Here is a 16,232-nt window from a genome sequence, read left to right as displayed (position 1 = left end):
ACAGCTACCTGCCTACTCTGCACCTATTGAGAGTGGCCCTACCCATTCTGGTGGCAAGCCTTCAGGGCAGCCACTGCTGGCAACCTAGAGACCACCCCTCCCTGCGTAACACAGCCAGCACCTGAATGCACTACCAGGGAGCCTGAGCACAAGTCCATTGTCCTAGTCACATGCCCCAATACTTGAGCATGACATCCTGTTGCAGCTACTGCCAACACCAACATGGACCACTTGGGTTCCAGTGAGTTGCCCTACCACCATTACTGCCATCACCCACATCACACCCACTCCCCAGGAACCCAAGAACCTGCCCACATGCCCAGCCACTGCAGCTTCCACACAATCTACCTGAAAGCCCAAGGGTCAGCCTGCCTGGACCTACTAACACCAGTGCTAGTGTATACCGCCCTAGGGCCCAAGGACAGGCATACTCAGCTCACTGCTGTCACCACTGGGGTCTGAAGACTGGCCCATCTAGCATCCTATTCACAGTACACCTTCACAACAGCCTCCACTAATAACCATGCCCCAAGGCACTGAGAAAATCACAGATGTCACTGAGGCTGTTTATGGCCAAAGAAATTATACATAGATTAAATACTGCATTCACCCCAAATCAAACCCAAAGTGCCCTACATATATATATATATATATATATATATATATATATATATATATATATATACCCAACAACATAAATACATCTTCAGGAAAAAGACCTCCTCTACAAAAGCGATTTCAAAAAATTGGAAGAAATGACTGTTATACCACATGGGCAGATATCAATGTAAGAACACAGGAAACGTGAAAAAGCAAGGAAATATGATACCTCCAAAGGAACACATAATTCTCCAGCAAAAAAATCCCAATCAAAAAGAAATTCACAAAAACCCAGATGAACAATTCAAAATATTGATTTTAAAGAAGCTAAGTAAGATATAAGAGAATTCTGAAAAACAATAGAGAGAATTCACAAAAACAGTTCAGGATATGAATGAGAAATTTATCAAAGAAATAGATATTTTTAAAAGAACCAAACAGAAATTCTGGAACTAAAGTTTCATTGAATGCAATAAAAAATACATCCCAAACTTCACCAATAGACTAGGTCAGGCAAAAGAAAGAATTTCAGAACTTGAAGACAGGTCTTTTGAAACAATCTATTCAGACAAAAATAAAGAGAAAAGAATAAAAAAGAGTGAGCAAACCCTTCATGATATATGGGGCAGTGTAAAGCAACTGAATATTCAAATCATCAGTGTCCCCAAGGGTGAAGAGAGAATGAAAGATTAGAAATCCTATTTAATGAAATATTATATCAAAACTTCCCAAATATAACAACAAACCTAGACATCCAGATACAGGAGGCCCAAAGGTCCCCAAACAGATACAATGCAAAATCATCTTCTCCACAGCACGTTATAATCAAACCACTTAAAGTCAAAGCAAAAGCAAATATACTAAAAACAGCAAAAGAAAAGCTTCTAATTACGCATAAAGGAACCACCATTAGACTAACAGTGGATTTCTCAGCAGACACCTCACAGGCCAGGAGAGAAGCGGATGACATTTTCAAAGTGCTGAAAGAAAAATACTGCCACCCAAGGAGACTATGTCCAGCAAAACTATCCTTCATAAATAAAAGAAAAATAAAGCCTTTCCCAGATAGGCAAACACTGAGGGAATTCATCACCACTAGACTGATCCTAGAAGAAATAGTCAAAGGAGTCTTAAACGTGGAAGTAAAAGGACAATATTTACCATCATAAAAACACACAAAAGTATAAAACTCACTGGTAAACCAAACATACAAATAATCCTGGTAAATAGTGGGCTAAGAACATAGATAGACATTTCTCAAAAGAAGGTATACAAATGGCCACCAGGTATATGAAAAAATGCTCAATATCACCAAACAGCAGGGAAATGCAAATTACAAACACAATGAGATACCATCTTACCCCAGCTAGAAAGGCTGTTATTAAAAATATTTTGTTTAAAAAAATGCTTTGCAGATGCAGGAAAAAAGGGAACTTTTATACACTGTTTGTGGGAATGTAAATTAGTATAGTCACTATGGAATTTTAAAAAAAAATGCTGGCAAAGATGCAGGAAAAAAGGGAACTCTTATACACTGTTTGTGGGAATGTAAATTAGTATAGTCACTATGGAAAATAGTAGAGAGACTTCTCAAAACAAAAACAGCCCGGGCACGGTGGCTCACACCTGTAATCCCAGCACTTTGGGAGGCCGAGGCAGGTGGATCACAAGGTCAGGAGATCGAGACCATCCTGACTAACACGGTGAAACCCTGTCTCTACTTAAAATATAAAAAATTGGCCAGGCATGGTGGCAGGTGCCTCTAATCCCAGCTACCTGGGAGGCTGAGGCAGAAGAATGGCATGAACCCAGGAGGCAGAGCTTGCAGTGAGCCAAAATCGCACTACTGCACACTCCAGCCTGGACAATAGAGCAAGACTCCGTCTCAAAAAAAAAAAAGAAAAAAAAAATAACCACATGTAGAAAAAAAAACTAACTACACATAGAATTACCATATGATCCAGCAATTCTACTATTGGGTATTTATCCAAAGGCAAATAAACTTGTATCAAAGGGACACATACACTCACGTGCTTATCATAGAACTATTCACAATAGCAAAGATGTGGAATCAACCTAAGTGTCCATGGATGGATGAATGGGTAAAGAAAATGTGGTGTATATATATATACACACACATATATATGTATACACAATGTATACATGTATATGTATATATGTGTATATATATGTATATGTATATGTATATATGTGTGTATATATATATATACACAATGGAATACTATTTGGCCTAAAAAAGAATGAAATTATGTCATTTACTGCAACATGGATGGAACTGGAGGTCATTATGTTAGATGGCATAAGCCAGGTACAGAAAGACAGATGCCACATGTTGTCACTCATGTGTGGAAGCTAAAAAAAAAAAAGAGAGAGAGATTTCATGGAGATAGGGAATAGAATGATAGATACCAGAGGCCAGGAAGGGTGTATGAATGGGAGTGGAGATGAAAGAGGTTGGTTAATGGGTACAAACATGCAATTAGACAGAACAAATGAACTCCAATATTTGATAGCAGAGTGGGGTGACTATAGTTAGCAACATTATATTGTATATTTCAAAGTTGCTAGAAGAGAGGGCTTGAAATGCTCCCAACACATAGAAATGGTAAGTACTCAAGGTGATGGATGCCCCAAATACCCTGACTTGATCATTACACATGCCATGCATGTAACAAATACATGTACCCCATAATATGTAAAATATTTTGTATCAATTAAAAAAATTTAAAAAAGAAATAATTGGCATTGGCTTAAAACTATGGACATATGCACAGTAGTACTTGAATATACTTATGAACAGCCCAGTATTTCTTGGAGCATAACCATGAAGTAATATTCAGGCTTGACTTCTACATGCCCCTACATTGCCATCTACATGCCCCATGAAGCTGTGTGTGGCCAAAAGAAAAGATGAGAGGAAAAAACTAAAAGATGCAAGCATTTTAGCCTGAATCTTAAAATATATATATTTAAATTTTTTAAAACAATTTTAAAGCTTTTAAGATTTAATAGTATCTTTAAAATTCAGACTAAACACACAGACACACATACATACACACATAGTATTTTGTGGGTCAGGATTTTATTCTTTGTTAAAGTTGTGATAAAATACATGCAACATGAAATTTACCAGCTTAATCATTTTTTGTGTGTACAGTTTAGCAGTGCTAAGTACGTTCATGTTGTTTTACAGCCAATATCCAGAACTCTTTTCATCTTGTAAAACTGAAACTCTATCCCCATCAAACACTGACTCCCCATTCTCCCCTCCCTACTAGTCCCTGGCAACCAGCATTGTACTTTCTGTCTGTATGAGTTTAACTACTCTTGGTACCTCACCAGAAGCATACAGTATTTGTCCTTTGGTGACTGGCTTATTTTGTTACCAGTGGAGAGTGTCCAGCTTCTTGGCATCTTGAACAAAGAATTGGACAAAACGCACAAACACAGTAAGGAAACAATGAAACCACAAAAGCAGAGATTTATTAAAAACAAAAGTACACTCCACAGGGTGGGAGCGGGCCTGAGCATAGGGGTTCTAGAGCTCAGTTACAGAGTTTTCTGGGGTTTAAATACCCTCTAGAGGTGTTCACTGGTTACTTGGGGTACACCCTACGTAAATGAAGAGGCTGAAGTGTTACAAAGTTATTTACTTGGTGTACACCCTATGTAAATGAAGAGGATGAAGTAACGTTACAAAGTCATTTACTGAGTGTACACCCTGTGTAAATGAAGAGGATATTTCCTGTCATAGTTGAAGTGTTCCCATTTGATTTAGTTCTAGGAAGTCCTTAGGTTCCCTGCCTCCAGGCCCTATTCTCCTGTCTCAATTTCACTCAGCATAATGTCCTCCAGGCTCATGCATATTGTAGTGAATTCCCTTCCTTTTGAAGACTGAATGCTATTCCGTCCTCTATACAGAGGGTGTTTTGTTTATCCACTCATCTGCTGAAGGACACTTGGGTTGCTTTCATGTTTTAGCTATTGGGAATAATGCTGCTATGAACATGAATGTGAACAATTTTATGCTTTTCTTTCTTTTCTTTTCTTTTTTTTTTTTTTTTGAGATGGAGTCTCTCGTTGTGTCACCCAGGCTGCAGTGCAGTGGTGTGATCTCAGATCACTGCAACCTCCGCCTTCTGGGTTCAAGCAATTCTCCTGCCTCAGCCTCCCAAGTAGCTGGAATTACAGGCACCCGCCACCACACCTGGCTAATTTTTGTATTTTTAGTAGAGATGGGGTTTCCCCATGTTGGCCAGGCTGGTCTCGAGCTCCCGATCTCAAGTGATCTGCTCTCCTCAGCCTCCCAAAGTGCTGGGATTACAGGCATGAACCACTGTGCCCAGCCCACAATTTTATTCTTAATGGAATTTCTCCCTCTGCTTTGCTTTTAGGCCCAGACCCATGGAAAGTGGCCTGTCAAGTGGTACGCTCCAGAATGCATCAACTACTACAAGTTCTCCAGCAAAAGCGATGTCTGGAGCTTTGGAGTGTTGATGTGGGAAGCATTCTCCTATGGGCAGAAGCCGTATCGAGTGAGTCACTCCTGCTTCATTTTCTCACTGTGGGGCCGTTAGAACAGATAAGCACCAGATTGTCTTTACAAGAACCTGAAAATCCTAAAATCTGAGCACCTCTCTGAGTCTCTCATTATCTTTTACCAGTAAGCAGTTAATGTGCCCTCAGTCTATTCCAAACTGAGAACGAAATATTTGATGCTCACTGAAGGGTGTGTTTTTCCCATTGTGTGTCAACACATGTAAATATACACAAAATATAACCCAGATCATTACTCATTAGAGTTGAAATAGAAATAATGACTATTTACAGTATCTTAATTACATTTTTTAGATCTTTTAATTAAAACATATATACCAAAAAGGGCACAACTCTTAGCATGCAGTACAGTGGTTTTCCACAAATGAAACATACCCGTGAAATCAACCCCCAGATGAGGAACAGAAGCCCAGAAGCCTGTTTCCTCTGCACACACAGCCTTCCCCAGGGGTGACCCATCTGACTCCAACATCACAGATTAAGTGCTCCTGTTTTTATATTTCATATAATTGAAATCATATGACATGTACTCCTCCATGTCTTGGAGTGGCTGTTTTGTTTTGTTTGACTAACACCTTTAAAAAATAAAAATAAAAGCTTATGCATATCTTGCATTTTGTAGGGGATGAAAGGAAGTGAAGTCACTGCTATGTTAGAGAAAGGAGAGCGGATGGGGTGCCCTGCAGGGTGTCCAAGAGAGATGTACGATCTCATGAATCTGTGCTGGACATATGAGTGAGTACCTGACACTGACTGTGATGTATTCAGATGCTCTGGAAACAGGTGAAATGGCTGGGCGTCTAAAAAAAGGATAAAGTTCACCTTTTCATGAATCAGGAATGTGCCCCCTTTCTAAACAAACAATGGTGGAGGCTGGTCTTGCTTTAGAGACCTTGCTTTCTGGCCCATGCACTTACATGTAGTAGAGCCTAAAGAGCAAGTTTAGATGGGGACTGTAACCCAAGTGTCCAAATTTAAATGTCGATAATGGTAGAGAGATGGGGCAAGGGCAGTCAAAGTAAAAAAGTGTTTGTAAGAGTTTGGGGCTGGATGCCATTTTTGGCATAGAGGATGGCAGAAGCACTCAGTAGGGGATGGTATACTTTCCTGACTCCCTGATTACCATGAGCAGTGAGGGGTGACCTCGGACTCTGGCCAGCTCACAGATACATTGGCTAAGGTTGCACTTCCCTAGAATTACCTCGTCCTTGAAGTGGTGGCCTCAGTCCACCCTGACTGCCGTCATACGTCTCGCTTAGTGGATCCCATGTGCTGTTATACTTTTAAAGTACACCTGGCATTATTCTCAGGTGATGTTCAGGGCAGCTCAGCAAGGAAGGAAAATGCATTGCCACTGAAAATTAGGAGTACAGTTTTGCCAGGCTCAGCAGCCTGCTTCTGCATGCGTAGCACGGTAACCCCAAACCGCCGTCTCCAGCTCCCTGGTACTGAACTGTGCACACAGAGCCCTTGCAGCTTAGAATCGATGTGGTTTGTGATCAGGAGGACATCACAAATCCTGGCCATGGATTTGATGCTTTCTGGAATCAGGTTTGCCTTCAGATACAGCTGACATTGCCAGAGCCTCTGAAAGATGAGGGCTATTCCAAATGCTGCAGATGCCACCTGGGATTCCGAGACCTCCCCTCCCCACCCTGGGAGTATCACTCTACCACAATTGTGAGTGACAGGGAAATTATCTCATTCTCTATCTAGAAACCACCCAGGGGGCAGCTACAAAGGCAGCAGGCAAACTGTGGGTATATGCTTCCCTGCCCCTGCTGCTGCCGTGGCTCAGGAGAGGAGCCTGGCCTGGGCCCCGGGGCATCTTCTCCAACCCCAAGTGTTAGTGCTACAGGTAGAGCTAAGTGTCAGCAAGAGGGAAGTGTTATTCATGGATTTAGGAGGATGTTTATTCCTAAGTCTTGGCTTAATTCTCCCAGTGCCCAAACTAGAATCATCAGAACAATTGGCAGGTAGGCACTGGCAGCACTGGACCCTGGGGAGGGCAGCCTTTGGGCACGTGGCAGCCTATGACCCTTTACTGCAAGTGTTCTTTGGTCCAGCCTGCAGCTCCCTTTGCAAGACTTCCCTTCTCGTAGAAGGGTGAGGAGGGTTGAGTTTAAATCATTGTGATACAAATGCAAAAACTTCGAATTAAAAATGAACTCGCAGTGGGGGAATTTTTGCATGTAACGTTGATGCTGATCTATGTACTTCTGTCGATTCTTCTTTGTGGTGTGTGTTTAACAGTGAGGAGTGAAGAGTGGGTGGGAAGAGGGCAGGGTGCTGCAGCCAGGGGCACCACCTCCCACTTGGCTCCCAGGTGGGTGCAGTGAGGCTGCTGAATACCGTTTGGGCTCATGGTGCATTCTTGTGACTCAAGGAATCAGGATGGGGGCTGCTGGGCCGACCTCTGTCCTCCATGGATGCACGTAACAGTGGGCACTGTTATTTCCAGAGTGGTCCACCAGGGGCTGACCGGGGAGGGAAAGCAGTCTACGTGATATTCACTGGATGTCCACCAGAATTACAGCAAAGTAGAACAGTAGAACAGTCTCTTTAAGAGAGTATTCCTTCTAAATGTATTTTCCTGCCTGGAGATTTAAGATGGAACCTGACTGAGGTTCACAGGCAGCCAATGTCTTTCCCTTTGGTTCCCACCCCAGTCCCCTCTGCAGGGGTGCATTTCAGTGAGTTCTGCAGGCTTGGAGGAGTCAGCTCCAGGGCACAAACCCCAGTCAAAAGGAAATCATGACAATGGCCCATGCCCCATATTAGAAATCACAGCTCTTTATCAGACTTTGATTTATTTCCCAACAAAGCTATATTTCTGAAGGTTACAGTGTTTCTAGTAGTGACCTCAAACAGGGTTGGGGGAGGTGGGGAGATGTTCTGAAACTTTTGAAGCAGCTGTGTTTGTCTGGGGTAATACCTGAGTTCGTTGCCTCACGCCAAGGAAATCAAAGATGCAGACACACAAGAAGTGAGTTTAAGAGCAGAGGTTTAATAGGCAAGAGAAAAGAGAAAAGCTCTCTTTCAAGCAGAGAGATAAGGGCTCCCAAGTGGTTCTTCAGGCTCCGTGTCAAAATGCACAGGGTTTTGCACAGCTTGAGTCTGATTTACATAGGGCCCAAAGATTGGTTGGACCAGGTGGGTCATTTACATAACATGAAAAGAAACTGGCTGCCCCACCCTAATCTTTTATTATGCAGATGAGGTCTCTACTTGGCCATCGTCGCCATGTTGCCTGCTTTTTTTTTTTTTTTTTTTTTTTGAGATGGAGTCTCGCTCTGTCGCCCAAGCCAGAGTGCAGTGGCACGATCTGGGCTTACTGCAAGCTCTACCTCCCGGGTTCACGCCATTCTCCTGCTTCAGCCTCCTGAGTAGCTGGGACTACAGGCGCTCAACACCACGCCCAGCTAATTTTTTTGTATTTTTTAGTGGAGACGGGGTTTCACCGTGTTAGTCAGGATGGTCTCGATCTCTTGACCTCATGATCCGCCCGCCTCGGCCTTGTTGCCTGCTTTTTTACTGCACACATGGCAACAAGGAAAGTGGAAGAGGGAACCTCCATGTTGAATATCCCTGGCTCCAGGTATCCCTTTTCTATTGACACAGCTGCCGGCATTTACTTATGTGAGCTTTTAGCTTGCTTAGCTATGCTTGCAGCTTGATTTTTCAGGCTGCTTTTTGTTAGAAAAGACATGATTTAGGAGCTGCTTTTTATTGCAAGGAAATCTTACAGAGGACTCTGTTACCCTCACTATCTGCCTAAATAATTTCTTTCTAGCTCTGTATCACTTTGTCTAAACATAAGAAATTCAATGAGGTGCAGTTGAATGAAAAAAAAAGGAAAAGATTCCTTGGAGCAGGGCCACAAGGAGAACTCAGAAGCGCCAAGGGCTGGTCCTGGTAACCCGGGCAATTGCTCGAGGCCCTCTGGAAGATGCAGGGGGTCCCTCACTGCAGGCCTTGTCATCAGTTCCAGGGTGTGGTCCTGGAGGGAATTCAAAGGGACTTCCCAGCCTCAATGACAAAGCCCTGAGAAGGCAGACAGCATCCCTCACCCTTGTAAGACAGCCAGAGATTACCTCCAACCCCTTTTTAGTCTTAATGAACTCTTCAGCTGGACCTAGAAACCAAATTGATACAAGGCCAGATTAACAAAAGAAAAGCTTACCAATTTTACTAGTTTTACATGTTTATGGGGATCCTCACAAGAGAGTGAAGTCTAAAGAAGTGGCCAAAACAAGATGCTTTTATACTCTTTAGACAAAGAAACATACATTTAAGAAGAAATGACAGGACAAATAAAATCTGGCTAGAAGGAGTAAATTTTCTAGAGAAGGCACTAGGAGATATGAGGAGGGTGTAAAACCAGTGGAAGATAAGGGATACTGTGTTAAATACGTATATTCAGGCCCATTGCATCTCCAATGCCCAGTCTCTGATGATAAGGGGCATTTTCTCATCCTACTACAGGAAGGGTCTCCTTCCCAGAGGAATCTGTGGCTTGCTGCAGGCATGAAGAGACAGTATAGTTCGTCCTTTCCGAAACTGCAATGTATCCAATATTTTCAACTCAAAATAATCAATATCCCAATCTGGCATATTTTGGGATGGCCCATGCTTCACTCCTTCCCCCTCTCACTTTCCAAAGAGGAAACATAACATCAGAGTCCTGCCCCGTGCAGGTCACTCAAGGAGGCAGCGTGAAAGCCAGGAAGGAAACACTGGCCCTAAGAAAAGCAGGAATCAGTCAGGAAGGCTTCCACTGTAGTGTTTTCCAGAGCCAAGTCATGCTTGGGGTGATTAAAGACACCAGTGGGGAAAGCCCTTGCAAATAGAGAGAAGTTGGTGCTCTTGATCCTGAAAAACAGTCTCCTAATAGTCCCAGCCCTCCAGTGGGGGCCTCTGCCAAATGGAGAAATTTCCTGGGCTCTCAAAGTTCTCTGAGGGTCAGGGAGGCTCTAGATGCGGCTCAAATTCCTGTTTAAAGATCAACAAGCCCAAGATAAAACATGAATTCCCAGGACCTTGGTGAGATCTCCCCTGGCTCCCTGCACAGCCTCAGCTCCAAGGCTTTCCTCTGAGCGGCACATCCTCTGAGAGCCCTGCGTCATTCACAGGGTCGGTGGCCACTGCCGGAGCTCCTGCTGTGCAGGCTGCCACCCCAGGTGCAAGCCTCACAGAAGCCTCAGACCCTGTCCTTATCAGACCTTATAGTTGGGGCTGGGGCAGACAGGCAATAAACAATAAGCTAAAAATAAGTGTGTCCTATGATGTGTCTTAGGAAAGGGATGACTCCAGTGGGAATTCTAAGCAAGGAGGGCACAGGGGTCTGGAGGATATCACATGTATATATGGGGTTTTTTAAGCCCTCTGATGTCAAAGTAATTTCTCACAGTTGCCTGCAGCACAGAAGCATATTGGTGCTTCTAGAATGTGGTGGATTCAATGAAGGGACTACGGGTGGTCCTAGTATATTCTCTGTTTTGTTTTGTTTTGCTTTGTTTTTTCATTTTTTCCTCAGTAGTAAACAGCCACTCTCTCCAAGGTGATATATAGAGACAGACAGAGAGAGCGGGAGGGAGGTAGATGAAGGGAGAGAAGGAGGGAGGGAGGGAAAGAAGTAGTCTCATTAGCACAAACCCAGGTATGGTTGAAGGGGGTTTATTATGAGTAACAAAAGATGCTGCTTTCAGCCCAACAATCAGGAAATTCCAAGGGTTTTAGGAGCTCTGTGCCAGGAACCCAGGATAAAGACCATATGTCTCTTTATATAAAATCACACACTGGAAACTTTAAAAGAGAACAGAAAATTATGGGGAGGGAAGCCTCACACTTCCATTAGGGGCTCCAGATAGGCCACCTTTAGGGATTGCAGCTGAGACCTGCAGGCTAAGAAGCAAGGTTGAGTGTAGGGATGAGGGGAGAGGAGGAGGGTCACTGGGTACAAGGGGCAGAGCAGAATCTGCACTCTGGCCCGAAAGCAGAGTGGCAGGCCAGGGCAGGCCAGGAAGCTGGGCACGCAAGGGCACTGCATCACCCTCATGCTGCTGAAGCACAGCTGTGTCCCAGCTTCCTGGAGGCAGCATCTCCCATGGATGTACAGGAGAGATTTCCTAGGAGACCTGACCAGGTGTTTTTCCTGAGGACGAGTCTGTATTCCTGTTTCCCTGCATTTGTTTGCTCCTTGGCTGCTGGGCAGATGAACCCCCAGAGCAAGATCCAAAAGTGCTCTTTGTACCATTTGGATCCCCACAGTTGGAGCAGAGCCCCCTGTTTTGCAAAGATGCTAAAGTGTGTTCTCTTTGACTGTGAAAGTTTAGGAGCAAGACAGAGGCTGTCCCTCTGGGTGGACACATGCTCCTGTACCAGAGGCTTGGCCACCATATCCCCTCCCGGAACACACTTGGTGGCCAGAGACAAGGCCCCTCTCAGTGACACCCTGGGAGGCCCATGTCCCCAGACATGACCACAGATGGCTGACCACACTGATCAATTCGAGCCGTTTTATCATTTTGCTCACTATTGAAAGCTATAAGTGAAACCATGTATTTTGATGCCATTTGACAAAGCTACCCATTTTGATTTGTAGAAGCCACTCTGCTCTTATAATGATGAGTGAGTCTTGGTCCTGATGCACGTTCTATGGCTGTTCTCTTGTGTCGACATTGAACCATATGAAATTGCCATTGACCTAGGTCAAAATGGCTGAATGTGGACTGTTTTCTACAATTTAACCTCACATTCTGTTTCACTTTTTCACTTATTGTATTTCAACTTCACCCACTTGCAATATATCCAGAAATCTTGCAAAATAAGAAAAATAACTTCTAAATGAGGATCGATTATCAGGGTTTTAGTACTTGCTTCCAACTGATCTGTACAGGATGTCTGTGTAAGACAAAACAGAAGTGTCTGTAAATGTTTTTTTAGAGACTGCGAATTGTTAATGCTTTTGCCCATAGTTTACTGACATTAGTGCCTCCCTGGCCAGCAGTGGTAGTAAGGACTGGCTATATTAAGGTGGATCATAGACAAGCCCTGGGTCTTTGCTTCTGCCATGACATGTTTTGAGTTTTCCTAAGAACCCATATCAACAGCCCATTTTCAGAAAATCCAGAGCCATCAATTAGAGCGTGGAAAGGGAGAATTAAAGTTATGTTCGTATTTCTTCTCTTAACAAGATTATGAGTCAGATGTTGACTATATCTGCAGAACATTTGCCAAGTATTTTCAGACAACTGTTTTGCTGAAATCACAGAGAGACAGCCTCTTTGTGTTGCCTGTGGCACAGAGGCATATTGTGTGCCGCATATCTGAACCTGGGGCTAAAACACTCCCAGTTCTAATGCAAAAAGTCTCCTACTTTAAGGTGGACATGAATCACCTGGAGGTCTTGTTAAAGTGCAGATACGGGTTATTTAGGTCTACAGTAGGCTGACGCTATTTTTGACAGCCTTCTGGTCACCCTGGGGCAGGGGGCACAGGGACCACACTGTGAGTTGCAGGCCCTAGAGTTAACCACCAGGGAGCAGCACCACTGGTACTCAGCCTGCAGAGGCCCCGCTTGTGATCAGCATTTTTTCACAAGCACAATGACAAACAAAAATGCATCTCTTCCATTCCAGTGTGGAAAACAGGCCCGGATTCGCAGCAGTGGAACTGCGGCTGCGCAATTACTACTATGACGTGGTGAACTAACCGCTCCCACACCTGTTGGTGGCTGCCTTTGATCACAGGAGCAATCACAGGAAAATGTATCCAGAGGAATTGATTGTCAGCCACCTCCCTCTGCAAGTCGGGAGAGCCAGCCCTTGGATGGAACATGCCCGTGACTTGTCACCCAAAGCCTGTCCCAAGACTCACCCTCCACAAAGCAAAGGCAGTCCTGGGAGAAAAGACAGATGGCAGGATCCAAGGGGCTAGTTGGATTTGTTTGTTTTCTTGTCTGTGTGATTTTCATACAGGTTATTTTTACAATCTGTTTCCAAATCCCTTTCATGTCTTTCCCCTTCTCTGGGTCCTGGGGTGCATTTGTTACTCATCGGGCCCAGGGACATTGCAGAGTGGCCTAGAGCACTCTCACCCCAAGCGGCCTTTTCCAAATGCCCAAGGATGCCTTAGCATGTGACTCCTGAAGGGAAGGCAAAGGCAGAGGAATTTGGCTGCTTCTACGGCCATGAGACTGATCCGTGGCCACTGAAAAGCTTTCCTGACAATAAAAATGTTTTGAGGCTTTAAAAAGAAAATCAAGTTTGACCATTGCAGTTTCTAAGCATGTAACCAGTTAAGGAAAGAAAAAAAAAAAAAAAAAAAAAAAAAAAAAAAGCCTGGACACTGCTTTTGCTGTCTCTGTTATGAGATGGAAGATTTACATGTTTGTGATAAAAGGGGACCATCTGAATGAATTGGCTTGGCTTACTTTCCCCCTGAAATCCTCTCTCCTGCAGACTGTCTTGAAGACCTGGTAACTGGTAAATAAAGCCCTGCATGGAGGCAGCACAGCAGGGGCAAGAGGCCCATCCCCCAGCATCTCACTGAGGACAGCTTCGGGCTGCCTTCCCCTGAACGTGGCCCACACCTTCCTCTCCTCCACAGAGAGGGTGCCGCCAGAATCCCCTGTCGCTTTCTGTGTCTGCAATGGGGGGCAGCACAGGGATCAAAGCCATCTAAAGAGTTTCCAAAGAAAGTATTAATTCAGAACAAGCCAAAGACCCTGAGCCTCACCACAAATAGGCCTTTTGGAGTGTGAATTTGAGTTGAAGATACAAGACCGGAGAATGATTTTCTGGTCTTAACTAATCCTTGTCTTCATGTTTGATCTTAAAGAAGTCATCACCCATTGATTTCAGTTTTGCTGTACCTCTTGAAAGTTAAAGAGACATCTCAGCACTTTAGGAGGCCGAGTCGGGTGGATCACTGGAGGTAAGGAGTTTGAGACCAGCCTGGCCAATATGGTAAAACCCCATCTCTACTAAAAATACAAAAATTAGCCGGGCATGGTGGCATGCGTCTATAGTCCCAGCTACTCGGGAGGCTGAGGCAGGAGAATTGCTTGAACCCAGGAAACGGAGGTTGCAGTGAGCCAAGATCGCGCCACTGCACTCCAACCTGGGCATCACAGCGAGACTCTGTCAAAAAAGACAAAACAAACAAAAAAACAACTTAAAGAGATAATTTAGCCATCATTCTTATGCCAGCAGATATAAATAAACTTGGACCCATCCGGTCTTCAGCTAAACCTGAGACATTTTAAAGTGCATGGACAGCCATGGACAGCAGGCCCTCCTCTAACAGGGGATGCAAGGCATGGAGAAAGACAATCAGTACCCACTCTCAGCCACAGAAGACAGGAGTCACTCATATAACTTGTGTTTAGAAGTTTTTGGAAGCCACGCACACTTTCTGAAATCACACTATCTGGTGGTTTAATCATATTTTTAAAGACAGAATCCCTGAGTGCTGAGCAGATTCTCAAAACACATTTAGAATCCCTGAAATTAGAAAGATCAATGACAAAATATCTGTCAGCCAGGCCACAAACAGGTGTAGAATTATGAAAGGAGTGGTTGGATTTGCCAAGTTTGGTAAAGTGGTGACTGCATCTGAGAAAGAGGCTGTGAGGCTGAACTCTTGGTGGCTTCCTTCTGTAACTTCCAGAGGGAGTCTTCAACACAGGCCCCATGCTCGTAGGAATACTGTAGCACCTATGTAGGAAGTGTGTGGAGTTTTCTGTCTTCTTTCTGTGTGATTTTTGGCCTTTTTATCAGCACTTCTCCCCTCCCAGGAGCCTGGGGATGCCAAACATCCAGAATGTGATGGGACAAGATGGGGGCAGGAGCCTCACCTCCCTGCAGAGGTCCGGCCAGGTCTCCTTGTCCCTGGACAATCTCCTGAGCCTCTCTGCTTGGTGGAGCAGGCACCTGTGTGCAGAATTCCCACTATGGCCAGCACGAGGAAGTCTTTTCTAGTGAAAATGTGTCCTGTGGTCAGGAATAATTATCCTTTCCCCTGCAGCCACCAAGGAGGGCAAATAGAGAAAGGTAACTTAATTGAAGGATTGGTCATGTGAAAAGGGCTACATTTGGGAAGCTGGGAAAGGCCTCCAGGCTTCTAGAGCAGCTAGCTTGGGCTGGATTCTCACACCCAGGCTGCCCCTTGGATTGTTCTACCCAAGCTTTTCCCTGGGGTCTGGGCTCACTCCATAAGGTAAGGTGCCTTTTACCTTATGGTCCTTCTTTAGCAGGGAACAAAGGAGTATCATGGACAGGCTGCCCTAGTGGCATCACATTGGCTAGTGAGGCCGTGAATATCTTGTCCCCCAGCAGGGCCGAGTGTTTCTATCACAGAAAACAGTGTGTTCAGTGGTGCAAATCGTTGCATGCATGTTTTCATCTGAGCGTGTCCTTCTCCCATACTCCCTATCAGCCAGCCCTGCCTGTACTTGCTGGATGGTGATTGCACTTGGACATCAGTCCAATGACTGCAAGTCGGCCTGGATTTTCACTTGCAGAGGCAACAGCTGCATTGTCAGTTCTCCCAGCCCTGCAGAGAGCTCCCTCCACTGGTTAGCAGTGTGTCGTGTTTTCCATTCATTTCAGAAGAGCTACATTGTGCCACTGGACATTTTTAAAAATTGTGATTTTTAATAAAAATTTAAAATTTTCTTTGTGATGATTTTCATGGAAGTTATTAGGATATGGTAAGTCACACTGTCAAATAGTGTCAAGCAGCATTGTCAAAGGGGTAGCTAAATGTTTTCTAAAACATCAAGTCCCTGCCATGTCCCAAAAAAGTGAATGTGTTGGCCGGGTACAGTGGCTCACGCCTGTAATCCCAACACTTTGGGAGCCCAAGCCAGGAGGATCTCTTGATCCCAGAGTTTGAGACCAGCCTGGACAACATAGTAAGACTTTAGCTCTGCAGAAATCAAAACTTTAGCCGGGTGTGGTGGTATGCACCTGTAGTCCCAGCTACTTGGGAGGCTGGGGCAGGAAGATTGCTTGAGCCTGGGAGGTCGAGGCTGAAATGAGCTGTGATGG

General features: G+C 44.4%; 1 protein-coding gene across 3 annotated transcripts in view; it reads left to right on the top strand.

Moving 5' to 3' along the window:
- Positions 1 to 15,855, top strand: part of SYK (spleen associated tyrosine kinase) — a 97,040-nt gene extending 81,185 nt beyond the window's left edge. For all 3 annotated transcript variants that reach the window (XM_054520173.2, XM_054520174.2, XM_024252658.3), the window contains 3 exons: positions 5,016 to 5,156; positions 5,801 to 5,913; positions 12,819 to 15,855. In XM_054520173.2, coding sequence (XP_054376148.1) covers positions 5,016 to 5,156; positions 5,801 to 5,913; positions 12,819 to 12,891 — 327 coding nt within the window. In that variant the 3' untranslated portion in view covers positions 12,892 to 15,855. The remainder of the gene's footprint in view (positions 1 to 5,015; positions 5,157 to 5,800; positions 5,914 to 12,818) is intronic.
- The last annotated feature ends 377 nt before the right edge of the window (positions 15,856 to 16,232 follow it).

This window comes from Pongo abelii, chromosome 13 (genome assembly GCF_028885655.2).
Source record: "Pongo abelii isolate AG06213 chromosome 13, NHGRI_mPonAbe1-v2.0_pri, whole genome shotgun sequence".
Lineage (NCBI taxonomy): Eukaryota > Metazoa > Chordata > Mammalia > Primates > Hominidae > Pongo > Pongo abelii.
This window is presented reverse-complemented; position numbering and strand designations above follow the sequence as displayed.